Source organism: Takifugu rubripes, chromosome 1, assembly GCF_901000725.2.
Source record: "Takifugu rubripes chromosome 1, fTakRub1.2, whole genome shotgun sequence".
NCBI lineage: Eukaryota > Metazoa > Chordata > Actinopteri > Tetraodontiformes > Tetraodontidae > Takifugu > Takifugu rubripes.
Genome location: NC_042285.1, coordinates 25,841,933 through 25,867,573, shown reverse-complemented (window position 1 = coordinate 25,867,573; position 25,641 = coordinate 25,841,933). Strand labels below are relative to the sequence as shown.

Below are 25,641 nucleotides of genomic sequence, written 5' to 3'. Positions count from 1 at the left end.
CAGTCAAGCACAACACCCTTAGCCCTCATCTCCGATGTAACGCACTTCCTGAAGTTAAATATTCTAGTGGTAATCCCTCATACTTACCAAAAATAGGCCAGTATTAATCCATTATCTCCTCCTGATGAATGTGGAGAGCTTGAATGGGCGGAGAGGTTTAGGAGATAGAGGTGGAAGTCTTGCTGGTGCTTTACAGAAGCTAAAATGAATAGAACATCTTACAGCTGTGTGTGTGTGTGTGTGTGTGTGTGTGTGAGGTGTACAGGTATGCTTGAAACAACACTTAGAAATAGGCACAACAGCGAAAAAGGAAAATGATTTGCTTTTAAATGGCTGAAACTTCAGGCCATTTTAGCATTGAAGCTCATTCTTGACTGAGGAGCAATCTTGTTGTGATACGTGCAGAATGCGCACGACCGAATCGATGTTTACTCGTGCCTTTAAACAGTGTCTGGTGTTTGTCTGTGTGTGTGTTTCTCTTGCAGAACACATACACCAATGCAGACAAGCTGCTGGAGGCAGCGGAGCAGCTGGCTCAGACCGGAGAGTGCGACCCTGAGGAGATCTACAAGGCAGCCAGACACCTGGAAGTTCGCATCCAGGACTTTGTCCGCAGAGTGGAACACAGGAAGTTACTGCTGGACATGTCCGTCTCCTTCCACACTCACACCAAAGAGGTGAGAGGCGCACAGACGCACGAGGGCGCCCTCTGACAGTGCGGTTCATCAGCCAGCGCCTTTAAAACAAGCACCCTTTTAAATCAACACTTTCTCGGTGTGTCCAGCTGTGGTCATGGATGGAGGAGCTGCAGAAACAGCTGCTGGACGACGTGAGCTGCGACTCGGTGGACTCGGTTCAGAGTCTGATTCAGCAGTTTCAGCAGCAGCAGACCGCCACGCTGGAGGCGACCCTGAATGTCATTAAAGAGGGAGAGGAGCTGATACAACAGCTCAGGTGAGCGTGAAATTCACCTTAGCATTCGTGGCGGCGTTTTGGGAAGATAAAACATTCATGCGGGCCTGGGTGATGATATTAATATTCATAGGATTATTAGAGAGGGATGGAGTTGATGCAGCTGCTTGGGTAAAACTTATCCACCTCATTAAAAAGTCAATTTCAGGTTAAGATCCCAAACATTCCATTTAATTTGATTTCTGCAGAGATGCAGCCATGTCGACCAACAAGACGCCCCACTGCAGTTCTATTGCCCACATCCAGGGGGTGCTACAGCAGCTGGACGAGGCCCAGGGCCAGATGGAGGAACTGTTCCACGAACGCAAAATCAAGCTGGACATCTTTCTCCAGCTGCGCATATTCGAGCAATACACGATAGAGGTGAGAGAGGCCACATTTGTCTGGTCTCAGAAGGTGTTCAGGGCTTCACATTTGCTCCCCTTGGCCGCCGCCGCAGGTCACGGCTGAATTAGACGCCTGGAAGGAAGATCTGTCTCGCCAGCTGAGCGACGTCGGTCGCTCGGGCAGCATCAGCGGCAGCAGCAGCGGCGGGAGCAGCGCCTCATCTGGCAGCGCGGAGGACATCAGCCTAGCGGAGCAGCGGCTTAAGAGACACGCAGAGCGCAAGGCAGCCATGAACAACATGACCTACGAAGTGATGCAGCAGGGTCAGGACCTGCACCAGTACATCATGGAGGTCCAGGCTTCAGGTAAAGAGATCAAGAGAGGCCCTTCGTTTCAGTACAACAGAGGGAAGAAACAGCTGTTGTTGGTTCTAAAATGGCTGGCGTGTGTGCAGGGATCGAGCTGACGGGAGAAAAAGACATGGACCTGGCCTCTCAGGTCCAGGAGCTGCTGGAGTTCCTCCACGAGAAGCAACAGGAGGTGGATCTGAACGCACAGCACACGCACACGCGCCTGGAACAGACCCTGCAGCTGCGCCACCTACAGGCCGAGGTCAAGCAGGTAAATGGACGCTGACGCGGAACCGTCCAGTCGGAGTGGCCCAGCCGCCCGCGCTTGCACGCTTCTGCGATCAGCAAAAAAATGCAGCACTTAGAAAACTCTTCACAGCTAACACAAACAGAAATCACTGTGACAACAGAATCCGTTTCCAGATGCTACCACACACACACACACACACACACACACACAGGAGATCCTCAATTCCTCCACTTACATCAGATCGTGGAACACAACAGTGTTTGTTGTTCTGTTCCTGCACCAGATGGGACTAATACCCTAAAAGGAATTGGTATGTTTCTTTGATTGCCTAAATGGATTTAATTATCACAACCTAAGGAAAACAGAGTGGGAATCAGGTTGGAGCAGCTCTGCCATACTGGAGAAGTGACGCTAATGAGACTCCATCAATCTCTTTAACCTCCAGCTTACACGAAGGAAAGAGAATATGAACATGCTGCGAACAAACGGAAGTGTAGAGCTGCTGCGTCCCGGGGATGCAGCTGAATAATTAATGAGGTTTATGACAACAGCAAATACATTGCACACACAAACGTACCTGCTCAACCCTCTTCCTGGACTCATGTGGTGAGATGCAGCTGATTGGAGTGAGACAACACCATATTGATTGTAGATTAATATGTATAAATAATATACAGTGAGTGCCTTATTAAAAGACACGGCAGAGGTGAAGCTTAGATAGAGATCCTGCACATTTCCCACTTATTTTGCGTCTTCTTGCTCCTCTGGCCTGTTTTGTCTGTCTATACTGCCCCCTAGTGTTGCCTTTGGCCACATTTCACACCCTGTGTCGCTCAACCTGAATGTAAAGAATGCACGCGTGCTCGCTCGGTGGCTTTGACTGACGTCCTGTCGCTGTGTCTCCCTTTAGGTGCTGGGTTGGATCCGAAACGGCGAGTCCATGTTGAATGCCAGCATGGTGAACGCCAGCTCGCTGTCTGAAGCGGAGCAGCTGCAGAGGGAGCACGAGCAGTTCCAGATGGCCATTGAGGTACGTGCCCCCTGACACAGGCGTAGCATCGCTGCGGTCCGCTGTAGCTCAGCATGGCGTTTATATCAGCGTGCGTTCGTTTGGACGTGCGTCCTCCATCAGATGACAGAAGTCTGTGGATGAACCAGTGAGCTGAACGTGGTGAAACTAATGAGACGTGCTGCGTGTTCTTTCTCCTGCAGTCTCTCTTTCATGCTAACTCCCTGCAGAAGACTCATCAGAGCGCTCTGCAGGTCCAGCAGAAGGCAGAGGTAACTGTAGGATGTTTATCATAATAACACGTCCGCCGTCGCCGCCGTCTGACCCGGCTTCCATCTCCTGCTCCAGATGATGTTGCAGGCAGGACACTACGATCCAGAGGCGATACGCAACTGCGCGGAGAAGGTGGCCGTTCACTGGCAGCAGCTGATGCTGAAGATGGAGGACCGCCTGAAGCTGGTCAACGCCTCCGTGGCCTTCTACAAGACATCGGAGCAGGTTGGCACTGGAAGGACTCTGAGCGGGAGGTGGCTCCGACCCCCGTTAACGTGACTGTCGTCGCTCTCCAGGTGTGCAGCGTGTTGGAGAGCCTGGAGCAGGAGTATCGCCGCGATGAAGACTGGTGCGGGAGCCACGACAAACTGGGAACGTCATCCGACAGCGACCACCTTCTACCTCTGATCAGTAAACACCTGGAGCAGAAAGAAGCCTTCCTCAAGGTCCTTTACCCACATTTGACTGTCGTTCAAACAGATCTCAGGGCAGAAATATGAGGCATTCAAAGCTTTTCATGAGATTTATGCTGCACGATTAAACAACTCGGAGTCCTGGTTTGTTGTGGCACTCTCATAAGCATCATCTCCTCGTGCTCCAGGCGTGCACGCTGGCCCGCAGGAACGCCGAGGTGTTTCTCAAGTACATCCACAGGAACAACGTGGGCATGCCTGGCGCCACCAGTCATGCCAGAGGCCCAGAACAACAAGTTAAAGGTCAGTTCTGCTGATACCAGGACAGAAAGAACTGAAGCTCTCGTCTGCTGAGTCTTTGCAGCATAGAAAGATATGCTGCCTTTTTACTACGCCTCTAATATCGTGGTGACACGGACAGATTTGCCCCAGGTGATAAATGAGACCGGTTGTGCTTTATAGTGATCAAACGATTAAACAGGTCTCCCTGTGCGTGTGTGTGTGTGTGTGTGTGTAGCCATTCTGAATGAACTACTGCAAAGAGAGAACAGAGTCCTCCACTTCTGGACCTTAAAGAAAAGGAGGCTGGACCAGTGTCAGCAGTTCGTGGTCTTTGAACGCAGCGCAAAACAGGTTAATGGGTTTCAACATTAATATTCCCTAATGGGAAGAGGCGGGATTAAATTGTGTTCTAAATTAGAGCCCTTGCGCAGCACTCATGAGACCTCTTGTGCGTGTGTGTGTGTGTGTGTGTGTGTGTGTGTATGTATACAGGCCCTGGACTGGATCCAGGAGACAGGTGAAGTTTACCTGGCGACACACACGTCGCCTGGCGACAGCAGCGAGGAGACGCAGCAGCTCCTCAGTGACTACCATCACTTCAGACTGTCTGCGAAGGTAACAGATAGTCACGCAGCTGCCTTGGAATCCGGTCAGATTTTAAAATTAAATTCCAAACGACTGTTTAAAACACAGTGAAAACAAATTGAAAATAAGCAAATGGAGTCCACTAATTCAACTGATTTCTACATTTCGTTTCAATTTCCAACCCAAAACCAAGTTTGTGATGAGGACACCGCACGCGTCAGCGGCTGGTCCAGGTCAACTGTAGCGATTGTTGTTTTAACAGCAAACCAAGGACAAAGTGAAGCTGCTGATCCAGCTGGCGGACAACTTGGTGGAGAAAGGCCACGCGCACGTGACTGAGCTGAAGCGCTGGGTGAGCACGGTGGACCGCCGGTACCGGGACTTCTCGCTGCGCATGGCTAAATACCAGGAGAGCCTGGAGAGGAGCCTGGGCGTCAGCTCTGAGGTGAAAACACGCATTTCCAACATAAATACGGTTATGTAGATGATGGAACACGCTTGATTTGATTTAATTTTTAATTTGCTCTGCAGGACACCAAAGATCTGGAGCTGGACATTATTCCCGCCAGCCTGACAGACGACCAAGCAGTAAAACTTCGGGATCCCAACCATGAAGTCAATGAGGAAAAGAGGAAGTCTGCACGGAAGAAGGAGTGAGATGATGAATCTGACGGCAGCCTCTGATTGATCTTCTTCTTTGGTCCAGCTCTGTGGTGTTTAATCACAACCGTTGTCCTGGCGCAGGTTCATCATGGCCGAGCTGCTGCAGACAGAGAAGACCTACGTCAGAGACCTCCAGGAGTGTCTGGAGGTGAGAATGAACCCTTTGAAAAGCTCCGAGTAAAATACAAGAATGCCTGAATGTGCCTGTCTGTCAGACCTACCTGTGGGAGATGACCAATGGCGTGGAGGAGATTCCTCCAGGCATCGCCAACAAGGAGCATATCATCTTTGGCAACATGCAGGACATTTATGACTTTCATAACAAGTGAGAGACACTTTAAATTCTCCTCGTACTGCTGCCCAAGTACACAGTACGTCATGTCTTGTCTTCCATGTTTACATCTTTGCAGTATTTTCTTGAAGGAGCTCATCAACTATGAGCAGCTACCAGAGGACGTGGGTCACTGCTTCGTCACCTGGGTGAGCGTTAGCATTTAATTCTGGATACTTCTTTAGATTTTGATGGTGGTGAATACTTACCCTTCTACTTTTTTTCCCCAGGCTGATAAATTCCACATCTATGTAGATTACTGTAAGAATAAACCAGACTCCAGTCAGCTCATACTGGAGCAGGCTGGCACCTTCTTTGATGTAAGTGGAGCAAAGCATGTGTCTGATCATCGTGATGCACGAATCAGGGGTCAAAAACTCTTTAATTACCGTAATTGTTAATTATTCAATGAAACAATTTGGTTAAAAAAATGGCAACGTGTAATTCCGATGCTTGCCACTAGGTGGTACCATTTCAACGCCTGAAATGCGCCTATGAGCAGAACTTTTGAAAACTTTTTGAAAATTTGCATCGTTTTTCTTGTGGTTGGGTTTTTGCTTTAATTTCATCGGCGTGTTTTAAAACAGGACATCCAGCAGCGACGTGGTTTGGCTAACTCCATCTCATCCTACCTCATCAAACCAGTCCAGAGGATTACCAAATACCAACTACTGCTTAAGGTGGACGCTAACAGATAAGCCCAACCATTTTCTGTGTTCTCTTCACATGCAATTACATTTTCTTGTTCTCCCACAGGAACTACTGTCTTGCTGTGAGGAGGGTAAAGGGGAGATTAAAGATGGCCTGGAGGTGATGCTCGGTGTTCCGAAGAGAGCTAATGATGCCATGCATTTGGCCATGTTGGAGGGTAAATGAGTGTGGACAGTTCTGATCTGAACCGTTTCTTAGATTTGTTTTTCTTTTCTTAAAATGCCATTTGAAACTAGCCCAAAAATAACCATTTATTTGTGTTTGACCCGTTTTGTCCTGACGAGCGTGAGTTAGCCTTGTACTGACGTCGCATCTTTCTTTTTTTTTTTCGCTTCTCCTCCCTTCCCTCAGGGTTCGAGGAGAACCTGGAAGTGCAGGGCGAGCTCATCCTGCAGGACAGTTTCCAGGTTTGGGATCCTCGCTCGCTGATCAGGAAGGGAAGAGATCGACACCTCTTCCTCTTTGAGTTCTCACTGGTCTTTAGCAAAGAGATAAAGGACTCAGCCGGCAGAACCAAGTACCAATACAAGAACAGACTACTGGTGGGTGTTCTATTCCGTGCTATTTTCATCATGTTTATGCTAAAGTGCAGCAGGTGCGTTGCTTCAGGTCACCGGCCGACTGATGGCTGGTGTTTTATCTTTTAATCCTCTGTGTGTTTGCACATAAGGCAGCTGTGTTTTCCACACATGTCACTGTTACATTTATCCTGTTCTCTTGACATCTCGCAGACCTCGGAGCTGGGAGTGACCGAGCACATCGAGGGCGATCCCTGTAAGTTTGCTCTGTGGGCAGGAAGAACCCCGTCCTCAGACAATAAAACTGTCCTAAAGGTACTTTTTAAACTGATATAAAAGTTGTCGCTTCTGTTGTGTTTATTTGCCGTCCATCTGATGGTTGTTTAATCATTTTCCCTCCAGGCCACCAGTATGGAAGCGAAGCAGGAGTGGATCAAAAACATCCGGGAGGTGATCCAGGAGAGGATGACCCACCTGAAGGGGGCGCTGAAGGAGCCTCTTCATCTGCCGAAAACACCAGCGCTGGCCAAACCCAGGAACAACGCCAAGAGGTGAGCGACAGCGGAATATTAACGAAGCTCTTCAGCTCGGTTCCTGCTTACATCAAATGCTGAGCTTCATTCAGCATTAATATCAGTCAAATATCAGTCGCATACTTTTGAGTCAACCACGATGTCACAGACACATCAAATGATTGTCATTAGTGACTGAAAAGTGAGTTGTTAATCAGAGTGTTCGAGGTGAAGCGAGAGTGATCAGGCCTCACACGTGGTCCCAACAAAAAACTAATATTGTGCCTTTTCTCAGGGAGGGAGGCGAAGACGGAGACAGCCAGGGCGACGGCAGCAGCCAACCAGACACCATCTCCATCGCCTCCAGGACGTCCCAGAACACCGTGGACAGCGACAAGGTAGAAGACGCGGATCCGTGACGAGCTGACGGCGCACAGCTGTCCCAGCCCTACGGGGTTTCCCACGCACTTACTATGAGTGCTAGCAGGGGCCGCGCGAGGCCACAGTTGCAGCCAGACCCGGGCTGGGGTCTGGTGTGTTTTTGTGGAAGCTTCAGGTCAGAATGATGGTGTCTTGAAGCGTGTGTGAGGGGAGGTGTCGTCCACAATGTGACCTCACCAACAGAGAAGGAGTTAGTGATGAAAGGCCTCTTCAGGTTGTGTGCAAACGAGGCGCACCGGGCAGCCCCTCGCATCCAAGTAAGCCTGTTTTTAACCTTCAGCGGAGCTCAGCTCACGATTTCAGACATGAAACGTTTCGCCCATTATTATATACATCATTATATAAGTTTTGGGATATAAAATGACATTTTTTTTTTATGAAATAGGATGCATATGAGCGAGGAGTGTTCGGCTTTAAGGGGCTAAAGGTTTGGCTGGTCTGAGTCTACATTTTATTAGCTGGTTTAAATCAAACTGGTTGTTGGCAGGTGCTGCCTCCATTTGCCACACACGCACACACGCGCACACACACGCACACACACGCACACACACGCACACACACGCCTATGTAGGACCCAAGCAGATGTCAGTCATGGCCTCCCACTGTAGGGTTACACAGCATGGCCTTTTCACCGTGCAACCCCACGCCTACACACTACCCGGTTCTAAATGTCACCAACACACACACACACACACACACACAGGCTCCTGTTTGACTCGATCGGGAATGATCCAGTTGTGTGTCGAGTTTCTCGGCCTGATAACTGATGTATATTCTAAATGTGTTGCAGTGCGCGTTAGCGTGGATGCATATTCACGCAGCTCTAACGGCCTTAAATGTTATTTACGTTTTCCTGTTTTCCCACCTCTTCGTCTCCAACGTAAACACGGTGATGAATTTTCCCAGCCTGTGCCGAGTGTGGGCGTACTGTTGTTCCGCTCCTGTTTGTTGTTGCTCGGATTTAGAAAATTCTGGCTTTGGCTATTTTTGGTGGGACTTTTTTTTTGAGGGGGGGGGTTCTGCTGTCCTGAAAGCATCAAATAGAGAAAAAAAAGGAGAGGAGTTCTGTTTTGTTTCTGTCTTGGATTGCTCCTTATTAAATCTGCTGATGCAGCACTTTTCGCTGTCTTCTGCCTCGCTGCAACTGGCTGCAGAATCTTTCATGCTGGGCTGTTAAATTTTGGCTCCACCCCCCCTTTTATTGGTATCATATGTCATATTCTGGCCCACTGAGCCCGCGAGGCGTGCTGAAGGTCCATAGTGTCTCCGGCAGCCTCGCACCGAGTCTTTAAAATGACCCTCTGCCACAAGATTCCCCCCCAAATACCCCCCTTGTTTCTGTCACTCTCCATCTCCCCCACTGGTCGCTATGATGGCTGCCCAGAAGTGGCTTAGTCAGATGTTCCAGTGCCCGCCTGTGTCTGGTGGATCTACTGTACTCTGTGTGTAGACAGGGTGGGACGCCTCTCTGGTGGTTTTGGATTTACACGACACCCCCCCCCCCACCCCCCACCCCCCCCCTTTGGCGTTATTGTAGCATTTGCAGTGTTGTTGAATCTGAACTTTGCGACCTCAGAGTAGCGGTTTTAGGCAAAATATAGAGCGTTGGTTTGCAGACACCACAAAAACAGCAGCACTTATGTAACTTGCACAACCGTCTGTGGCCCCTGAAGACGGGCCAGGTTTACATTTATCTACAAAGGCAAGATCCCCCCCCCCGGTTTTATGGTTTTCAAAGGCGGCTCTGGGACAATTATTCAGAGTTGTTGGTGCAGTGACGGCCAGGATGCGACATGTTCTGCTACTTATTTATTTTATTATTTTTGGCACCGTGAGTCAGCAGCGGTTCAGTCTGTTATTTAAAGCGTCGTTCCTGTGGTTGGCTGTTTGGCACCACACACGCCCCAACGCTGTAGGTCACATGGGCACTTTAGAGGCTCTTTCCTTTGGATTAATTGGTCTTCCTCATTGTCCCTAATTGTCCTGCCAGAGAATCATCTCAGCGTCAGTGACGCAACTTCTGTCACCAGGAATCAGACCTGTACACAGTGTCTGTACAGGTCTGACTCCTGGTGTGTACAGTCACATCACCCCAGCTGAAGGGCTGTAGGAGCGGCTGTGATCGTCACCCCCGTCCTGACATCCGCCGCTCACACCACACTTGTGTGTCCTCGGAATCAGATGCATTCAGGGTCAGGTTCAGAAGTCGTAGAGAGGACTTGTGTCCCTCACGCTCGGACACACAGCGCAGTGTTCTGCAGGAGCATCGAGAGGGAAGTGCAGCCTTGTTTTTCACATTTATGCCAGCTTGTGTGTGTGTGTGTGTGTGTGTGTGTGTGTGTGTGAGTGAGTGAGTGTGTGTGTGATTGCCTGATGAGAGGACGTCGAGGACAGAGGAATTTTAGTTCTGGCTGCAAGGCTTTTTGGAAACTCAAACATTCCGGTATGTAGAAGATTAAAATAAATGTTTAAATCCAGTGTTGGTGGCAAAAGTGCATTTTCTTAGATCTACTGAAATTATACACATGCATAAAACCCCCTGTTTTTTTAGATCATTGCTGCCACTATGAAGGTTCAGAGGGAATATGTTTTAGATTGACACCTAATTTTATTGATGACGGCCTGGGAGGATCGTTAAACACGTGTTTTTCTTTTTTTTGGGAACATTGGAGAATTTTTGAATAGTTAGCTATCCATTTAAGTGGCCATCCCTAACACACACACACACACACACACACTCACACACACACACACACACACAGACACAGCAAGTATAGTCTTGCTCCCATCAAAAAGCTGTTTGTTCAGAGAGAGAGAGAGAGAGTGAAGCGGAGGGTGAGAGGGACAGCGTGAGGGCGTGTTTGTGTGTGTGTCAGAGACACAAGCGAGCGGGTTGCCGGAGACGGAGGGAGCGACAGAGAGAGACAGAAGAGCAGAGGTCGACATGCCAAAGTGGATGAGTTTTAAACTGTTCAAAGAGAGCAGCAGAGTGAGTACCATCTGCTGGGCTACACACTCCACCTGTAGCTGGGCCACCACGACACACACGCCGCCTCTTCTCATCTCAGGAATGTTTTTAATCCACTTATGCTGCAATACAACCAAAAGTAAAATAAAATGGAAATAGAAGCAACTTTATACCAGAACGACCTTTTGTTATCAGTTTCTGGCTTTTGGAAAAGCTGCTTTTAAGCTACTTTTGTTATAGGATATGATTTGTTCTGTTATTATTATTATTATTGCTGCTGCTGCCACAGACCAAAACTGCATGTAGAATTATCGTATTTAAATCCTCCCTAACGGCACCGGTCTCTCCAAACCTCTGTTTTTAATTCTCCCTGCACACTCCTGTTTTGACGGGAGCCGCCGGGAGATTTTTCACTTGGCTGAAGCTTTGATCATTGTCCAAAGGTGTGTGAAATCAAGATGTGGTTGCATCACTGAAGACGCGCGCGTATGAAGAGTTTTGACTGCTTTTCCGTTCATTCTCGACATCTTTCGGCTTGACCAGTGATTCAGATGCTAATCCGGATCATACGTGTTGTTGACATTCACTTAGTGTGCTGGACAGTTTGGCCACGGGTGAGTGTGTGTGTGTGTGTGTGTGTGTGTGTGTGTGTGTGTGTGTGTGTGTGTGCGTGCGTGTGTGGGTGTGTGAGTGGGTGAGTGAGTGAGTGGGTGGTTAATGGTTAAACGGGGCGGGTACGTGTGATGCGGACAGACAGGAAGCAGACCATTAGCTGCCTCTGACTGGATAAATGAAATGGGAGCGTGCAGACATGAATGGACTTGGTCTATTCCAGATTATCTGGGAGGTTCTGGATTAACTGACTATAATCCTTTTTAACTGCAAAGACTCACAGAAACTGTAGGATTGTGAAATGAGCTGTATTTCGTCCAGGATTTGGAGTCCCACCCTGTCATTTTCCCAGTGTCGGGAGTTTCTCTGTTGTTGAAGACTGAAAATAGAGAAATGCTTTGCAGCCATTCCATGTTGAATAAAAGAAGGATTTTGCTTTTAGCATTAAATGAATTATTTTACGGTCCTTTTCGTTTCGGATCTTGTCTCAAAGTTGATCTCTTGTTGCATCACAGCGAGCAGCAGTGGACTGAGCCTCAGACTCGATGGAGGTTTTTTACTCTGGTTACTTTATTCATCTCCATTTGTTATTCTAAACTGGTTTGACTGGATGTGGTCTTAGTCTAGAAGGATGCAGTGAACCAGAGACATGTTGCTAGGGAAGCTCTGTGGAGAAATGCTCCTGAGGAAGTCTTGTCCTACAGCTGCAGCGGCTTTGGTGCGAATATGCAGCCCTTGTTTTTAATTAAAAGCCTCATTGGTGTCTTTAACTGGGTCCTGTGGTTGCCACGCTGGTGACTGACACCGATGCAGCCGTAACAAATCCCCCCCGGTTCACCAGGGATCACCAAACTAATGTTTCCTTCCCTTCCTGCCGCGTGCATGACGTCACATCCAGGAGTTGAAGCCGATCACAAAACCTCGGAGAATCATCCGGGAATCCGTATTAGGATCGATACTGACACACAACTTTGCCCTGAAAGAAAAATACCCTGGAAATGTCTGCGGTTTGCTGACGAGTCCTGAATGTCCTGAATGTCCTAAATGTCCTGGGCCAGCTTGGAGGACGCCGTGGTTCAGCTGCTGATGATTGAGGAGGCGTATATTTCTTTTATTGCTCAAGGCGATCCTCCCCTGCTCCAACATATGACCATCACAAGCTGGTGTGCAAAAAAATAGGTCATATGACGGAGCACAAGACACACCTTCACACACACCCACGCACGCAGAGTCCGAGTGTTACTGAAAATGATGGCGGGTTTTCCTGTGGAATCATTTCCCTGTGATCCAGATCTGGGCAGTGTTTGTTGGGAAGCAGCAGTAAAACCCTTTAGAACGTCTCCTTCCTCTACAGTTTGGCCTCGGAGGTGCTCATTCAGCCTGATTAGAGGTTTCATCAGGAGAGCACGTGGGCGGCCGTGCGCGTGACTCCCATAATGTGTGACAGTGAAGGTGGAGATCCAGATCAGAGCGGTTCTGTCTCAAGACGGTGCGGGAGGCCGTTGCCAGATGATGTCATCGGGCTGTTTCATGGCGTTGCCAACAGACGAGCTCCAGTGTGAATCCAATTGCAATAAATGGCAATAAATTAATATCTCATGTGGCAAGTTAACAAGCCAGCAGTTGTGCGAGCTGCTCTGTGGGCAACACTTCGCTTCTGAGGGCTGAGCTCCACATTTCCAACCGCATGTGTGAAGAAATGTGGGCCAGTTAAATCAAAGTGTGTTAAAATCACAGATCAGAATTGCATTTGGAGTCTGACACCCCAAGAGCCAGCGGGGTCTCTCCCGTTAGTCAGTCTGGCACAAAGATTAAGATGCAGAAGACGGAAGGTTCCCTCGGTGAGGCGACGGGGTTTAACTGCTGCTACGTCGCCGTAGTCTGCCCGAGCAGATCAAAATAAAATAAATAAGGAGACGTCTGATCCACACCTGTACATGGCTGTTTATTACGTGTGTGTGTGCGTGCGTGTGCGTTTGTCTGGCCATCTGTCTTGTATAAACTCACCTGAATTTCTATAGAAACGGGGTTGTGTGTTGCTAGGAGATCATTGGCCTGGCCGACAGACAGACACACGCACGCACGCACTCGCACACATACTGTACACACACGTTAACACACCGTGACATTTCCAAAGACAATGACAAACAAGTTACGGGGGAGTCGACCCGTAGTTTTCTACAGCATTAATGATGCGACCATTGTGAGCAGGTGTCCGTTTGCTCTCCACAAACAGGGTTTAGTCCTAAAAAAACGTGCACGTGATGCTGCGAAAGCTGACTAAAACGTGGCGGCGCGACGCCCATAATCATTAACCGACATGCTTAAAACGACTGCTCGGAATAATGACGTCACGCAGCGCACGAAGCCAAACACTATAGGACAACCTACAGATCTTCTCGGAGGATTACGCAACGCGGCGTCTACTCTCGACACCCCCTGATGGACGGCCGTGTTTGGGTGTTTACTGTTTCCAAATAAATGATATATGAACTGTGTTGGCCGGCGCGCATGTCCACTTTAGGTTTGCACTAATTGGATGTGAGTTTGGAAGGCTTGGTGTGCGGATTATATAAGGCTGACGAATGTAATTACAGCTCTTTTGTTTGTGTCCCTGTGGTGTCTCAGCAGATTTCAATCATTTCCACTTCGAAAACAACGCTTCAGTTTAATTTTACGGGTGTGCAGGAGCAGCCCTGCTCTGTTCTGAGACTTTCTCCTACAACTTTCTTTCCCCCCCTTCGCGTTTGCTGCGTCTGTTTGTTGTGAAACCATGTCCACATGGTTCTGGTTCATCCTGTTCCCCCAGCCCGTAGAACATTTACACCACCCGAAAGCACTTTCTCGCCTTCAGATCCGAAAAGCAAAGTTTACTCAGTGATGAAAGCCCTCTGCGTTTGCTGACGGTGCAGTTGGTAGCTCAGGTGAATCGTGGGATCTATTTTTTTAATCAAATACTAAAAGATATAAAAATAAAGAATGTTTTCAAAGCCAGATGCTGGGAAAAGATTAAAACAGTCATAATAATGCTTAAAGTGTCATCCTGGAGTTGATTAAATAGAGCCATAATGAGGTTTAATGTGTGTTTTTGCCTTGAAAACTCCTGAAGGTGTTCTCATTAATATATTAATGGAAAATTCACATGATGTCTCTGTCTTTGCAGCTCTCTGGGGGATGTGAGCTGACAGTTGCCCTCCATGACTTTACAGCAGGATGCAGCACAGAGCTGTCTGTCTGCACCGGTGAGGGGAAAAAGTGTTCTCTTTTTAATGAAGACGTTATCAAGCAAACTGATGCCTGAACGGTACACTGCTCTCTCCCACAGGCCAGACGGTCGAACTGTTGGAACGGCCGAGCGAGCGCCCCGGTTGGTGTCTGGTCCGAACCACAGAGCGTAGCCCGCCGCAGGAAGGACTAGTTCCCAGCTCGGTGCTCTGTGTGTCCCACTCTCGCTCCAGCGTGGAGATGGACTGCTTCTTCAGCTCCGGGAAAGGTAAGAAGGACAAAACTGAAGTCCAGATTAATTCAGGATTCATTCTTTTTGCATGAAGTAGCGTCAGGAACTTTTTTTATTTGTTAAATTCCAGTCCAATATTGGAGTTCATCTCTCAATCCCTGCTTTCACAAGGCAACACTTCATACAGAAAATCTGAGGAGAATAAATACTCGAGTCCCCAGAGAGCATTAGTAGGCAGAAACCAGCTTTTGGCTAAAATATTAAAGGCGCTCACAACTAATGTGTGCGATCAAGTGTTTGTTTCTTGAGGAGACGTTACACAACTGAAGACACAAGACAGGAAAGAACACAGCCAGAGGACAGAGATAATGATGATTTATAAAATGAGCAGACTGACATTTAGCAGACTTGAAGTCTGAAAGAGTCGATAGAGGATTTAATCTATGAGCTCTGTATAAGTGCTCAGACAGGAGACAGATCATGGTTAAATCATGCCGGTAATGGTTAAATTACTAGCTAATGACTGTCACCATGTCATAACTTGAGCTCTTTAAATGTATTTTGTTTGTTTGTTTGATTTATAGTTCTGATTTATTATTTGCAGTCCGTTTAAAAAATACTCCACCCTAAAATCGACTTAATTCAATGCATAATGTTGTCAGATATTCTCTGAGGAAGTTCGTTTAATCATTATCCTGCAGAGGGAAAAGCAGGAAACGCGATACTGACCTCTACTGGACAAATGGAGACACTGCAATCAGACCTGCGCCTTCTCCAAACAGGAAATATCCTATTTTTATTGTGACTGCCCATGTCATAGTCATTTGAACATCCCCACACACATGTTACATATATGATGGTGATCAGAAAGTGTGTTTCTCAGTGTATTATGGGACAGAAGAAGCACACACACACATCCTTTCTTTCTTATCTGTGTGCTCTAAATACCAGACTTTGAGCAGTGGCCATAAACTTCCTCCTACAAGCCTGCGCACTTATGTCTTGCTTGGGTTATAAACATGATGGGGTTTGATCTGTGGGAGAGATTCTTTGTTCGTGCATGTCACACACACACACACGCGCGCACACGGACACACACAGATCAGCTGATGTTCTGCTGCTGCCACGCTGTGTTTGATGAAATGGTCTTTTTGTGTATCTGTAAAATGTAAATGGGCAACTGCAGGAGCCGCAAAATGGGAATAGATTTGACTTATTTGTCCATATTTGCTTTTGCGTAACTTTAAATTCTAATTCTTTGATTGTCAGAATAAGGAGAATATAACACAGGACACTAGAGGGTCATATCAATGTAACATTCAAAACTCCAACTATGAAGAGCTAGTGCTAACTTGTGCCTTTCAAGCTAGACGTCTTATGCCCCGTCACCATGCCCGCGTGTGTGCACGTGTGGGTCTTGTGATGTTTCTATAGTGAGCCTCCTTGTCTCATCTGAACATTTATGAAGACAGTAAAGCAACAAACAGCGGTTCTCTCTTGTGAGAACCTCTTGCACAAATTCCAGCCGAGCTGTTTAGATAAATTAGAGCTTAGAGCTTTTTTGTCAATAATGCACATTAGTACACTTACGGTTCCGGTGTCGCCTGTGTGACTGTCCGTCTGTCTTCATGACCGTCCCTGTTGCAGCTGTACACAACATTGAGGTGTCTCGGCTCAATCTTTCAGAACCCATATGAGTGATTTACTCTGCAGGATCTGTAAACATCCGCCCCAAAATGCTCCTAATCATTAATAATACATTTCTAATTGGAAATTGCTTCATTTGGGTTTAAAACCCATTTTGAGAAGTCCACTGTTTTCAGATCACTGTTTTGCGTGATGCTGCATGCACATAACATGATACCAGCTCGTGTAGCTTAACTCCTATAGGATGAATAAATGCAGACTGGACTTAAAGTGGGACACTGCAGAGAAACCCAACTGCTGGACAGCACTTTATCTAGGCTAAGTGCATGTGCTGATGTCTTACCTGCTGCTGCAGCATCCAGCACACACACCTAAATAGGAAGCATCGGCGCCGACTGAGGTCTGTGCTCAGCGGGGTGGTGAATAATGCACAGTATAAGAATGGAGCAAAATGGCCTGAATGTAAGTCAACAGTTCCAATGTTACCATGGCGGCATCCTCTTTGCCATCTTCTGGCAATATTAAGGTTACAGCTGGAATTCAGCATCAGATTCAGTCAGTCTGCTTACAGATGTCTTTGGCAAACACTTTTATTCACTCCAGCGGGCTGTTTGGGAGGGGGCGTGTGATTAGTTCTGCGTGTTGTGGAAGGTTCTCGTGTCAGCTGAGCAGATGGGACACATGGTGGCACACTGGATCCATTATCTACTGTTTGTTGTGCACTTTTAGATGTTTCTGTGCACAGCCACATTACTGCGCTCTACAAAAGTTGTATTGGTTGTTATAGCACAGTTTGTGTTCATGCTTTTTTGAGCCTTTGCGTTCAGTTAGACTCTGTCCAGGAGGCCAAAACTATTCACACCGTCTCATTCTGATACCTGCATCTTGGTCTGAGGCCACCTGCTGAGCTGAACTTGCACTTTGACCCCCCAGTAACAGGGGCAGGTGGGGCTAATCTGCCCATTGCAGCCCACCACCAGCAGTGGAGATGTTTGAACCTGTTTTTGTGCTTCAAAAAGTCTCTATAAGGATGAACCTGTCCAGAACAACCTCGTGGTTCTGCTAATTAGATACAAGTTTTTAATGGAAAGCACTAAAACGATACCTTTTCTTCAATCACACACTACAGCAGTGTTTTTATGTCAGCGTGGATCACAGGAACGACTGTCTGGTGGTTTAATACTAATCCTGATTTAATCACCAATTAAGCAGTTCCATATGTGTTTACTGCCCCTTAAAACTCGCGGGAGCATCAAGTTCCGCCGTTACTACGGCAGAACGGTAACGCTCCCCCCACTGGAAAAGGTTCGGGAGAAACGTTGTCACTTAAATGACAGCACAAAACCACACGTGGCGCCGAAACCTGAGTCCCGGCTCCCCGAACCAACACAAGAGCCCCCGCAATAATTAAAAGTGACTTCGTTTCCAGACTACTGAAGTATGTTTGCGTGGGAGGGAGGGAGGGAGAGAAACCCGACAATATGTCAATTTAAAAAAATGTCTGTCTCTGCGTGTGTGTGTGTGTGTGTGTGTGTGTGTGTGTGCTCCTCCTCTCTTTGCTCCTCCCACCTCATTTGCTCTCCCGTCTCTCTCTGATGAATCTCAGCAGTGTAGAGGTGAAGCTCTCAGCGTACACACACAGTCCACGTGCTGACTCGGATGGTCAGTTAGCGAGTTAGCGAGTTAGAGAAAGGTGTGTGTGTTGCATGTGTGTGACAGGTGTGTGAGTGTAGGATGTGTGTGTGAGCCAGAATGGAGCGAGCCCGGCATTGCTGTGGATGGATCCTCGCCCGCTGCTGCTGCTGCTGCTACAATGGTACAGGTGGGACGTGTGTGTGTGTGTGTGTCTGTGTGTGTTTGCTGAGCTTGTGTTTAAGAATGAAGCCAAGTTTGCAGTGACACAAACCAGCCACTTTGGTTGCACTTGTCGAGTAAATGTGATGTATGTTTTGGAGTGTCTGAGGCATTTGGATCGACTGACTTGCGTAACAGGATGTTTCTGGTTGGGTCACGAGGGGAACGTGGATGAGGGTGAAATACCCAAGAATAGGACAGCTGTAGTCTTTGTCTCTGCAGTCAGATGTTGCATTGAGCAACAATGTGTGTTGCTGCAGTTTAGTCAGCTGCTGAGGGGTGTGTGTGTGTGTGTGTGTGTGTGTGTGTGTGTGGCAGGTTCTGACAGAGGCCAGTATCGGAGCATTTACTCTAGCAGCTCTGGAATCCTCATGGTGTAATTTCCTCCGTGGATTCCTTCTGCCACAGAGCCGTCCGGCCGGTTGGTGTTTCTGTTTCAGTCATCAGATCAAATGAAACTGGCTGAAGGTGTTGCTGTCAAAGTCAGAGAAAGAGCCACTTCCTGATAAAGCGTCCGACTGAATCCTCTTCAGAGCCCCTTTTCCCCCGCGTGAGTCTCGCTGTCAACGACCTGCTGCCGCCCTTGAATCCCAATTGTGAAGTTTAGAGGAGACAGAATTAAACCCCCTCAGAACAACGGTTGATCCCTCAACGGGCAGCTTGTCACGAAGACTTGATAGAACCTCGATTTGGACTCAAACCCGCTACCGTTAACCTGTGTTATTCATTTATTTTGATGTATTACTGCCAGTGTAGCCTCAGATCTGCTGCTTTTGTTCTGGTCGCCATTGAAAAGAACCCGTGTGATATCAAAAGCACACCCGGTGTTTGCGAGCTCCAGAGCGGCCGTGGCGGGCGATTGTGGTCTGTAGGACTGCAGCTTCACGTGGTTGACTTGGTTGAACTTTAGGATGTGAAACTTGGCCAGGAAAATCTGTTTTTGTCAGGGTTTTGCCAACATTTTAGGCCACTTCCTTTGGTATTATTAGACTGTGATTATAGGTCTGACTAACCAGAATAAATGTTGGCCGTGCCTGAGATTTCTATCCTTTCTTTACATTTCAATTGTATGTTGTGACATAGCTTGAGTTGTATTTAGCTGTTGGCATAAGCAGCACTTGATAAATATCTGCTTTTGTTGCCGCAGGGACGTTGAAATAAGTTCCACTTTGGTCAGTTGAAGTGGGCTGGATCGGAACACAGGCCTGGTTGGTCCTGTGACAATAAACTGCCCATATGCATGTACAATATCATGATATAAACGGGCTAAATTCAACGGTGGTTGCACGAGTGCGCCATGCCAGGGTGATATTTCGGGCGTCTCGGCTGGATACAGAAGCATAAATGGCTTTCCTCTCTGAGATGGTTGGAAAGGGTCAACAACCCAGGTATGCAGCACAGATCAGAATCCCTCCACATAATGTATCTATACTGCAGCACATTCTTTACACGTTCACCGGCGCTTCCCATCATTTCTGACTCATGGAGATAAAGAAGATTTTCTGGATTGAGTAATCTGCTGTGCAACAGTGTTTGCCACTGAAATAGTTTTCATTCTTGGCCTTACGTGAACTATAGCGGGTGTTGCAGGTCACCTCCTCTGCTGCCTGCCAGTGGTGCTGACATGTCCAAAATTCTTGCAGAGGGTTTATGGCGTCTGGGCAGACTTTGAGCTCGTGCTACGTTGGCAGGTGTGGTGGTTTGTGTCGATGCCAGTTCTGACAAACCACCTTACAGCTGTGGAATTTGGCTCTCCGCACACGGTGCCTTTAAGACCATGTGTTCGGGGTCTATGCAGCATGCACACATTAGCTAACTGTTAACCCGCGTGTAACTGGTGCGTGCACAGACGCTGGACTTTGGCCACCGGGCTGCAGAGCTTCACGTCAGAGATTGGCGACGTTTACATCCACGGCTTTATCAAAGCTAATATTTGCCGTTTGGTTTGGTTAATCAGCATTTCCTTTATTATGCAGTCTTACTGTGCGATGTCAGTTCAGGACTATTCAATAATTATTTGTTTAGTTACACACTTGCGCAGGAGCACTTCCTGGTTCAGTCAGACAGTGTGATTATGTCGGTGTAACGTGATCTGAAGTCCTATCCATTACCTGTTAAAGTCGAGGATAGACAGGAAACCATCCTGACGCTGAGGGAAAAACACACACACACACACACAAACACACGCACACACACATAAACACACACACACCCCTCTGAGGTAATGATAGAGACATTAGACAAAGACTTTGCCTTCATGTCTGTTCAGTGTGTTTGGGTCTTAGTCTAGGAAGCACATACAGTATACACACACACACACACACACACACACACACACACACGATATATATATATATATATCGTGTGTGTGTGTGTTTGAATAAACATATTTCAGTTCCAGTTAAGCCACATTTACAAGAGTATTCCTGTAGATAAGCTGTGTTTATCTCGTATTGCATCACATTATCTCTTCTCTCTCCTCCTCAGTCGTACGAGAGCTCTCGCCTCACCTCTCTCAGCTGAGCTGAGGGCAGCTTTCATATTTTTGAGTTAAGCGGAGGAACAGGTTTGGCCTCGTTGCCGTGCCGCCATACCGCATGTTTGATGAATGAGGTTGCTACTAGGTCCCAGTGATTTGTTGGCAGGCCGCCTGTGTCGGCCTTAAATGAATTCTGTCATGTAAAGTCAACACTGGTCACCTTGAAATTCGTCCCTTTAACTCCTGTGTTTGCTGAGAGACGATCAGAGAAGTGCAAACAGGAGTCGTGCTGAGTGGCTTTAGAGGGCCGGCGTCTCGCTCAGCTGAAGTGAAAGATACTAAAATCCTCCAGTGCACACAAGCATGATTAGAACTGGGTAAACACACCAGCTCTGCTTCAATGAGACGCCTTAACGGAACTCTCAGTCTTGCTTTGAAGACCCAGTTGGATCTTATTTTATCTGCACCACTTCCTTTCGCTTCGGGACCGCTGGGGACCGTGTGTTTGTCAGGGTTTGTGTGAATCTCTCTGACTAATCTGGTGTTTGTAACAACACAGCGACCAAATCTGCAGAGGGCAGGAGAGGTATGAGAGGTATGTCATCATGCCAGATTACTGTCCTCCAGCCACTGACAATTGTGTTGGTCTGGTTCTACCGAGAAAAGTCGCTTCTCTCATTCCCTTTAGAAGAATCGGTGCAGTTAATTTGGCCTTCGTTTACGGGTCAGAAGTGAGACGATCAGGATGGTAGAGAGATTCACTACTGTCCCGGGTTGGTGTCTGTCACACCCCCGTCCTCCAAACTGGCCCCTGGGCTGGTTGGTGGTAAGAACAATCTTCTCATCTGCTGGGGGGGTGCATAGTTGAAGCATCATTTTAACCTCTTTAACCTAATTATTATATAACAAAGCCTGTTTTTTACACTAATAATGTGTGTAATTACACAATGTAGAGTGTGCCTGAGAGTGAGAACTCCCCAGAGGCTGGTTTAGTATCTAGTGAGTGAATATCAGGTGCGAGGGTGGGGGTTGCGTGGGTGATTAAAGATAGTGAGTGATGGGGATTTTAACAGTAGGCTGTCTGTCCTTCTGTGGATCCGCACCACAAGAGATCCCTTGTTTGGTCTCACCTGACTTTGGCTGTCAGTGTGACACTGGTGTTCTGCAGGAACACTGAATTCAGTGTTCTGGGAGCTCAAACTGAGACATTCCTCGAGGCATTACCTCCTAAATGTATAGAGTTCAATAAGGGTTGTAACCTTTTAAAGTGAGTATTACTGAGAAAGCTTGAGTCAGAAAATGATTGTGTCGGTGCTGCTCCGCCCTTGGAGAGGCTCTGAATCAACAATGGGAGTGAAACACCCTTTTCTTCTCGAATTGTTCCGAGTTTCTGTCGTGCATGTCGCGATGTGACAGTGCACGGCAAACTAACGTACATTTTATAAGCACTGGGCTTCAGGAGAAGCTGTTGAAACAAAAGTGCAAATAGTCCCTGTTTTCACAAATATTCTAATTATTTGGGGCATTGCATCTGGCCTCCAGGTGCCTCCAAGCTGCACCAGAACCACATCAATCAGGGGATTCTGCGGAGACTCGAACTAACATGGACTGAGTTGATGTTTGAAGAGTTTCGGCCATGTTTGATGAGTTTAGCTGTAGAGATAAATGGTCAGCTGACAGTCAAGGTTAAGCTCAGGACTGTTGTCAGGACTCAGCCCTCACGTGGACCAAAGACTGGCCTTGGAAAATATAGTTTCTCTCCAGGGAGGCAGAAAGTTGCTGGTCAGACTCCTCACGGTGACTGGAAGTTGCAGAAGAGCAACTCTTGAGGAGTGTCTGTGGTCCGCCGGCCTTCAAGGTCGTTCTGTGATTCACTGCGGTTTGCTGAAAGCAGACACAGGTGAGAAGCTGACCTCTGACCCCTCTCCCACTCTGAAAACACACATTAGCGGGTTTGCTCTTTCACACTTCAGAGCATAATCGATGAAACATTCAGAAGGGGGGAGAGATGGAGGGAGGCAGTGAGGACAGCCACTGTGTTTCCTCCCCGCAGCGTCTGTTACACTCATTCATCCATTCATCCACGGGAAACCACGACAACTGTCTGCAACGCTGCCAGAAACCTGCCGTCACATTGTTTCGGTAGGATCATATGAGTCAGGAGTCATTTGAAACTGTCGACTTTGCGCATGTTTGTGGCTTAGATTAGTCTTAATATGTTTTTGTTAGCGATTAGCTGCTCGACAGCTCCAGGTTGAGTGTTTTGAGGTTTGCAAAGTTATTTTTGAACACAAAGGAAAGCGCGTGCATATTGCATTCTAGTCAACCGTTAATCAAATACGCAGTACAATAACCTGAGGAAGAGCCAGCTGATATTTGCAACCAATGTGACCGTTCTCGTGTCTCACAGTGAAACTAAAGTATAGCAAAGTAACTAAAGTATAGCAAATAATCAGCCCCATGAGGGTGAGAGAAGAGGATATAGGACATCTATTTTTGTGAACCACCACTTATTAATGGTTGGAGAACATGGGTTGGGAGTCTTTAGTGCACCGTGGACAACTCAGCAATCCCTCACTCACACGCTTGGTCTCGCTGTGGGGACAGCTTGAAGGTCCCAGTCCAGCTAATGGCTGCAGGACTGTGGCTGAAGGACATGAGAGTCGGGGACATCAAACATCAGGATGAGGAGATCCCGGATGAGATCTGCTCCGGGAGTGGATGCAAGAACCAGCTGTGCGCCGTTCTGTGCTTGCTGACGTTGGAGATGAACAGGTTGCCTGTTTGTTTCACACCAGTGGCTTTTTTTCAAGCTTTTTTGCATCCCTCATGAATCAAGAGGAGGGAATAAAAGGTGACCCTGGTGACCTTGTGGGCTGTGTCAGTGCCAGAGTGCTGACACAGTCACATGACGGCTAAAGTGACGGTTGCCCCAACGCGGACGAGCAGAAACACACCACAGTAAGGAACACAGAGTGCTTCAGAGTCAAGCACCCTTGCTGGAGGCTAAAAGCCTTCTGAGAAAACACAATATGCGTCATTCTTCCCCCGATGCTTCACGGACGCTAGCGAGCAGAGAAAATGTTTTATTTCGATGATGAACGGTTGAAGGAGCACCAGGAGGGTCAGAAGGTCTCACTTGGGTCCTTCTGCACTTCGTTGCCCCCGATGAAGAAGGCGAACTTGATTCTTACCGCGTTTGTGTTGGATTTTTTTTTTTTTTTGCTCTCTGCAGCCGAGTGCTTGACATTTGTGTGCAGGCAGGAGATATTTAAAGGTTACTGCTTATTATGGAGCAGAACACCCGGAAAATCCATCCGACCCTTCTCATTTCCTGCCACAAACGCACACGCTCGCCACAGGAGCTGCGGCACATAGCTCCCAGCGCCTCATGTGACGGCAGCTGAGCGGCCACTGTCCTCACACACACACACACACACACACACACACTCTACAGGTCCACAGGGGCTATATATTTTCAAGCTCTCTCCCCAGCGATTTCAGAACTGATGAAGCCTTCTGGATAGAAGGCGAAACGTCTTCAAGAGAAGAAACCCAGTCCAGTTGACAGAGAAAACTACCTTGGATACAATGACCTGGATGACTGAGAATTTACACAGACAACTCTACAGGTGTACGGCACGTTGTTGTTTTTCATCTGTATGTGAGACACTGTGCCTCACAAGATGATTTTCTCTCTCAGTACTGATTACTTTTCACTAATTAAGGGCTAACATTCAGTTATAAATAAGGAATTCTGCTGTTCTAGGAGCCGTCCGAGGTGAACTGCAGTGAATTCAAAGCGTTCCTCGGGCATCACATGAGCAGGAATACCTGAGAGCCTGTTGTGTCTGCCAGTGACTATCCCAAAAAGACAGAAAAAGAAATCATCTGGTTCTCAGTAAAGACTCCAAGCACATGCTTCTGAGCCATTACAGAAATATTACACAGGCCTGCAAAGCATTTAAGAAGCAGCAATACAGAAGGAGCAGCGTGGGTACCTTTTACCAGAACCTGAACCTTCTAATACAAGTCATCTGATCACTTGTAAATTAGCTGATACAAGCTGACTTTAATCATCAAACAGGAAGTGGAACCACACTCAAAACAACTACTACTATAAGATTAAAAGTTATTGTTTGAACTGAGAAATTAACATCTCTGACATTAAAAATACTGGAACCTTTGCATGAACTTCTGTAGACCATCTGGAGGCCCTAGACCACATGTGTCAAACCCAGTCCTCGAGGGCCACGATCCTGCCGGGTTTTCTGTCCTACCAGGCTGAAAATGCATCCAGTGGGATAGAAAACCCGGCAGGATCGTGGCCCTCGATGGACCAGATGGAAGGCCTTCTAAAGAGACTGAACCCCAACGTGGAAGGACTCTTGGAATCTCCTCTTTCTTTTCTGAAAGTGGAGTCTATTCTAGCTGAATTCTTGAGTATTCTAACCAATACCAAGTAACCTAAAGCTGCATCTTTTGAGCGAGATGTGCACTTTTGGGCCTATCAGGATTTATCAGTTTGGAACCACAACACAGGAGCTTTGATGGGAACCATCCTTCCATACTCTGAACGGCTGCCTGTTAATGACATCACCAGTGGGGCGCTTCGGAGAATGACTCCCGATTAAACATGAATCTCTGTCGTATGTTTCAGAGAACTATCCTGTCGGCGGCTCTGACGGGAGAACGGAGTCGGTGGCGAACCTGCAGCCGCAGCCATCGCTCAGCTCTCTGCACTCCAGCTCTCCTGGTCCCAAACGCTCTGGAAACACTCTGAGGAAATGGCTGACCAGTCCTGTCCGGCGCCTCAGCCAGGGCAGCTCCGTCAAGAAGCTGCCCAACAACAAGCAGAAGAAGACTGGTGAGGCCTGACGCAGCGGCAGCAAACCAAACCCAAGGGTCGTAAAAGACTCTTCAGGAGCTGCTACATTTCAAGCATTCTTCAGTCCAGCAGAGTTACAAATGAGTTGCACACATGAGT

The 25,641-nt window shown here is 47.6% G+C and overlaps 1 protein-coding gene across 5 annotated transcripts in view; it reads left to right on the top strand.

The window, feature by feature from the left end:
• The window catches only part of kalrna (kalirin RhoGEF kinase a), a 72,280-nt gene that overhangs the window by 33,587 nt on the left and 13,052 nt on the right, over window positions 1-25,641 (top strand). For all 5 annotated transcript variants that reach the window (XM_029835261.1, XM_029835269.1, XM_029835272.1 and 2 more), the window contains exons 15-41: window positions 486-677; window positions 785-954; window positions 1,161-1,335; window positions 1,412-1,664; window positions 1,754-1,920; window positions 2,810-2,929; window positions 3,112-3,180; window positions 3,257-3,406; window positions 3,478-3,627; window positions 3,783-3,897; window positions 4,112-4,227; window positions 4,369-4,491; window positions 4,724-4,906; window positions 4,993-5,114; window positions 5,206-5,272; window positions 5,340-5,449; window positions 5,535-5,604; window positions 5,686-5,775; window positions 6,043-6,135; window positions 6,212-6,323; window positions 6,518-6,708; window positions 6,898-6,999; window positions 7,087-7,235; window positions 7,492-7,594; window positions 14,381-14,459; window positions 14,543-14,710; window positions 25,315-25,521. In XM_029835261.1, coding sequence (XP_029691121.1) covers window positions 486-677; window positions 785-954; window positions 1,161-1,335; window positions 1,412-1,664; window positions 1,754-1,920; window positions 2,810-2,929; window positions 3,112-3,180; window positions 3,257-3,406; window positions 3,478-3,627; window positions 3,783-3,897; window positions 4,112-4,227; window positions 4,369-4,491; window positions 4,724-4,906; window positions 4,993-5,114; window positions 5,206-5,272; window positions 5,340-5,449; window positions 5,535-5,604; window positions 5,686-5,775; window positions 6,043-6,135; window positions 6,212-6,323; window positions 6,518-6,708; window positions 6,898-6,999; window positions 7,087-7,235; window positions 7,492-7,594; window positions 14,381-14,459; window positions 14,543-14,710; window positions 25,315-25,521 — 3,646 coding nt within the window. The remainder of the gene's footprint in view (window positions 1-485; window positions 678-784; window positions 955-1,160; window positions 1,336-1,411; window positions 1,665-1,753; window positions 1,921-2,809; window positions 2,930-3,111; window positions 3,181-3,256; window positions 3,407-3,477; window positions 3,628-3,782; window positions 3,898-4,111; window positions 4,228-4,368; window positions 4,492-4,723; window positions 4,907-4,992; window positions 5,115-5,205; window positions 5,273-5,339; window positions 5,450-5,534; window positions 5,605-5,685; window positions 5,776-6,042; window positions 6,136-6,211; window positions 6,324-6,517; window positions 6,709-6,897; window positions 7,000-7,086; window positions 7,236-7,491; window positions 7,595-14,380; window positions 14,460-14,542; window positions 14,711-25,314; window positions 25,522-25,641) is intronic.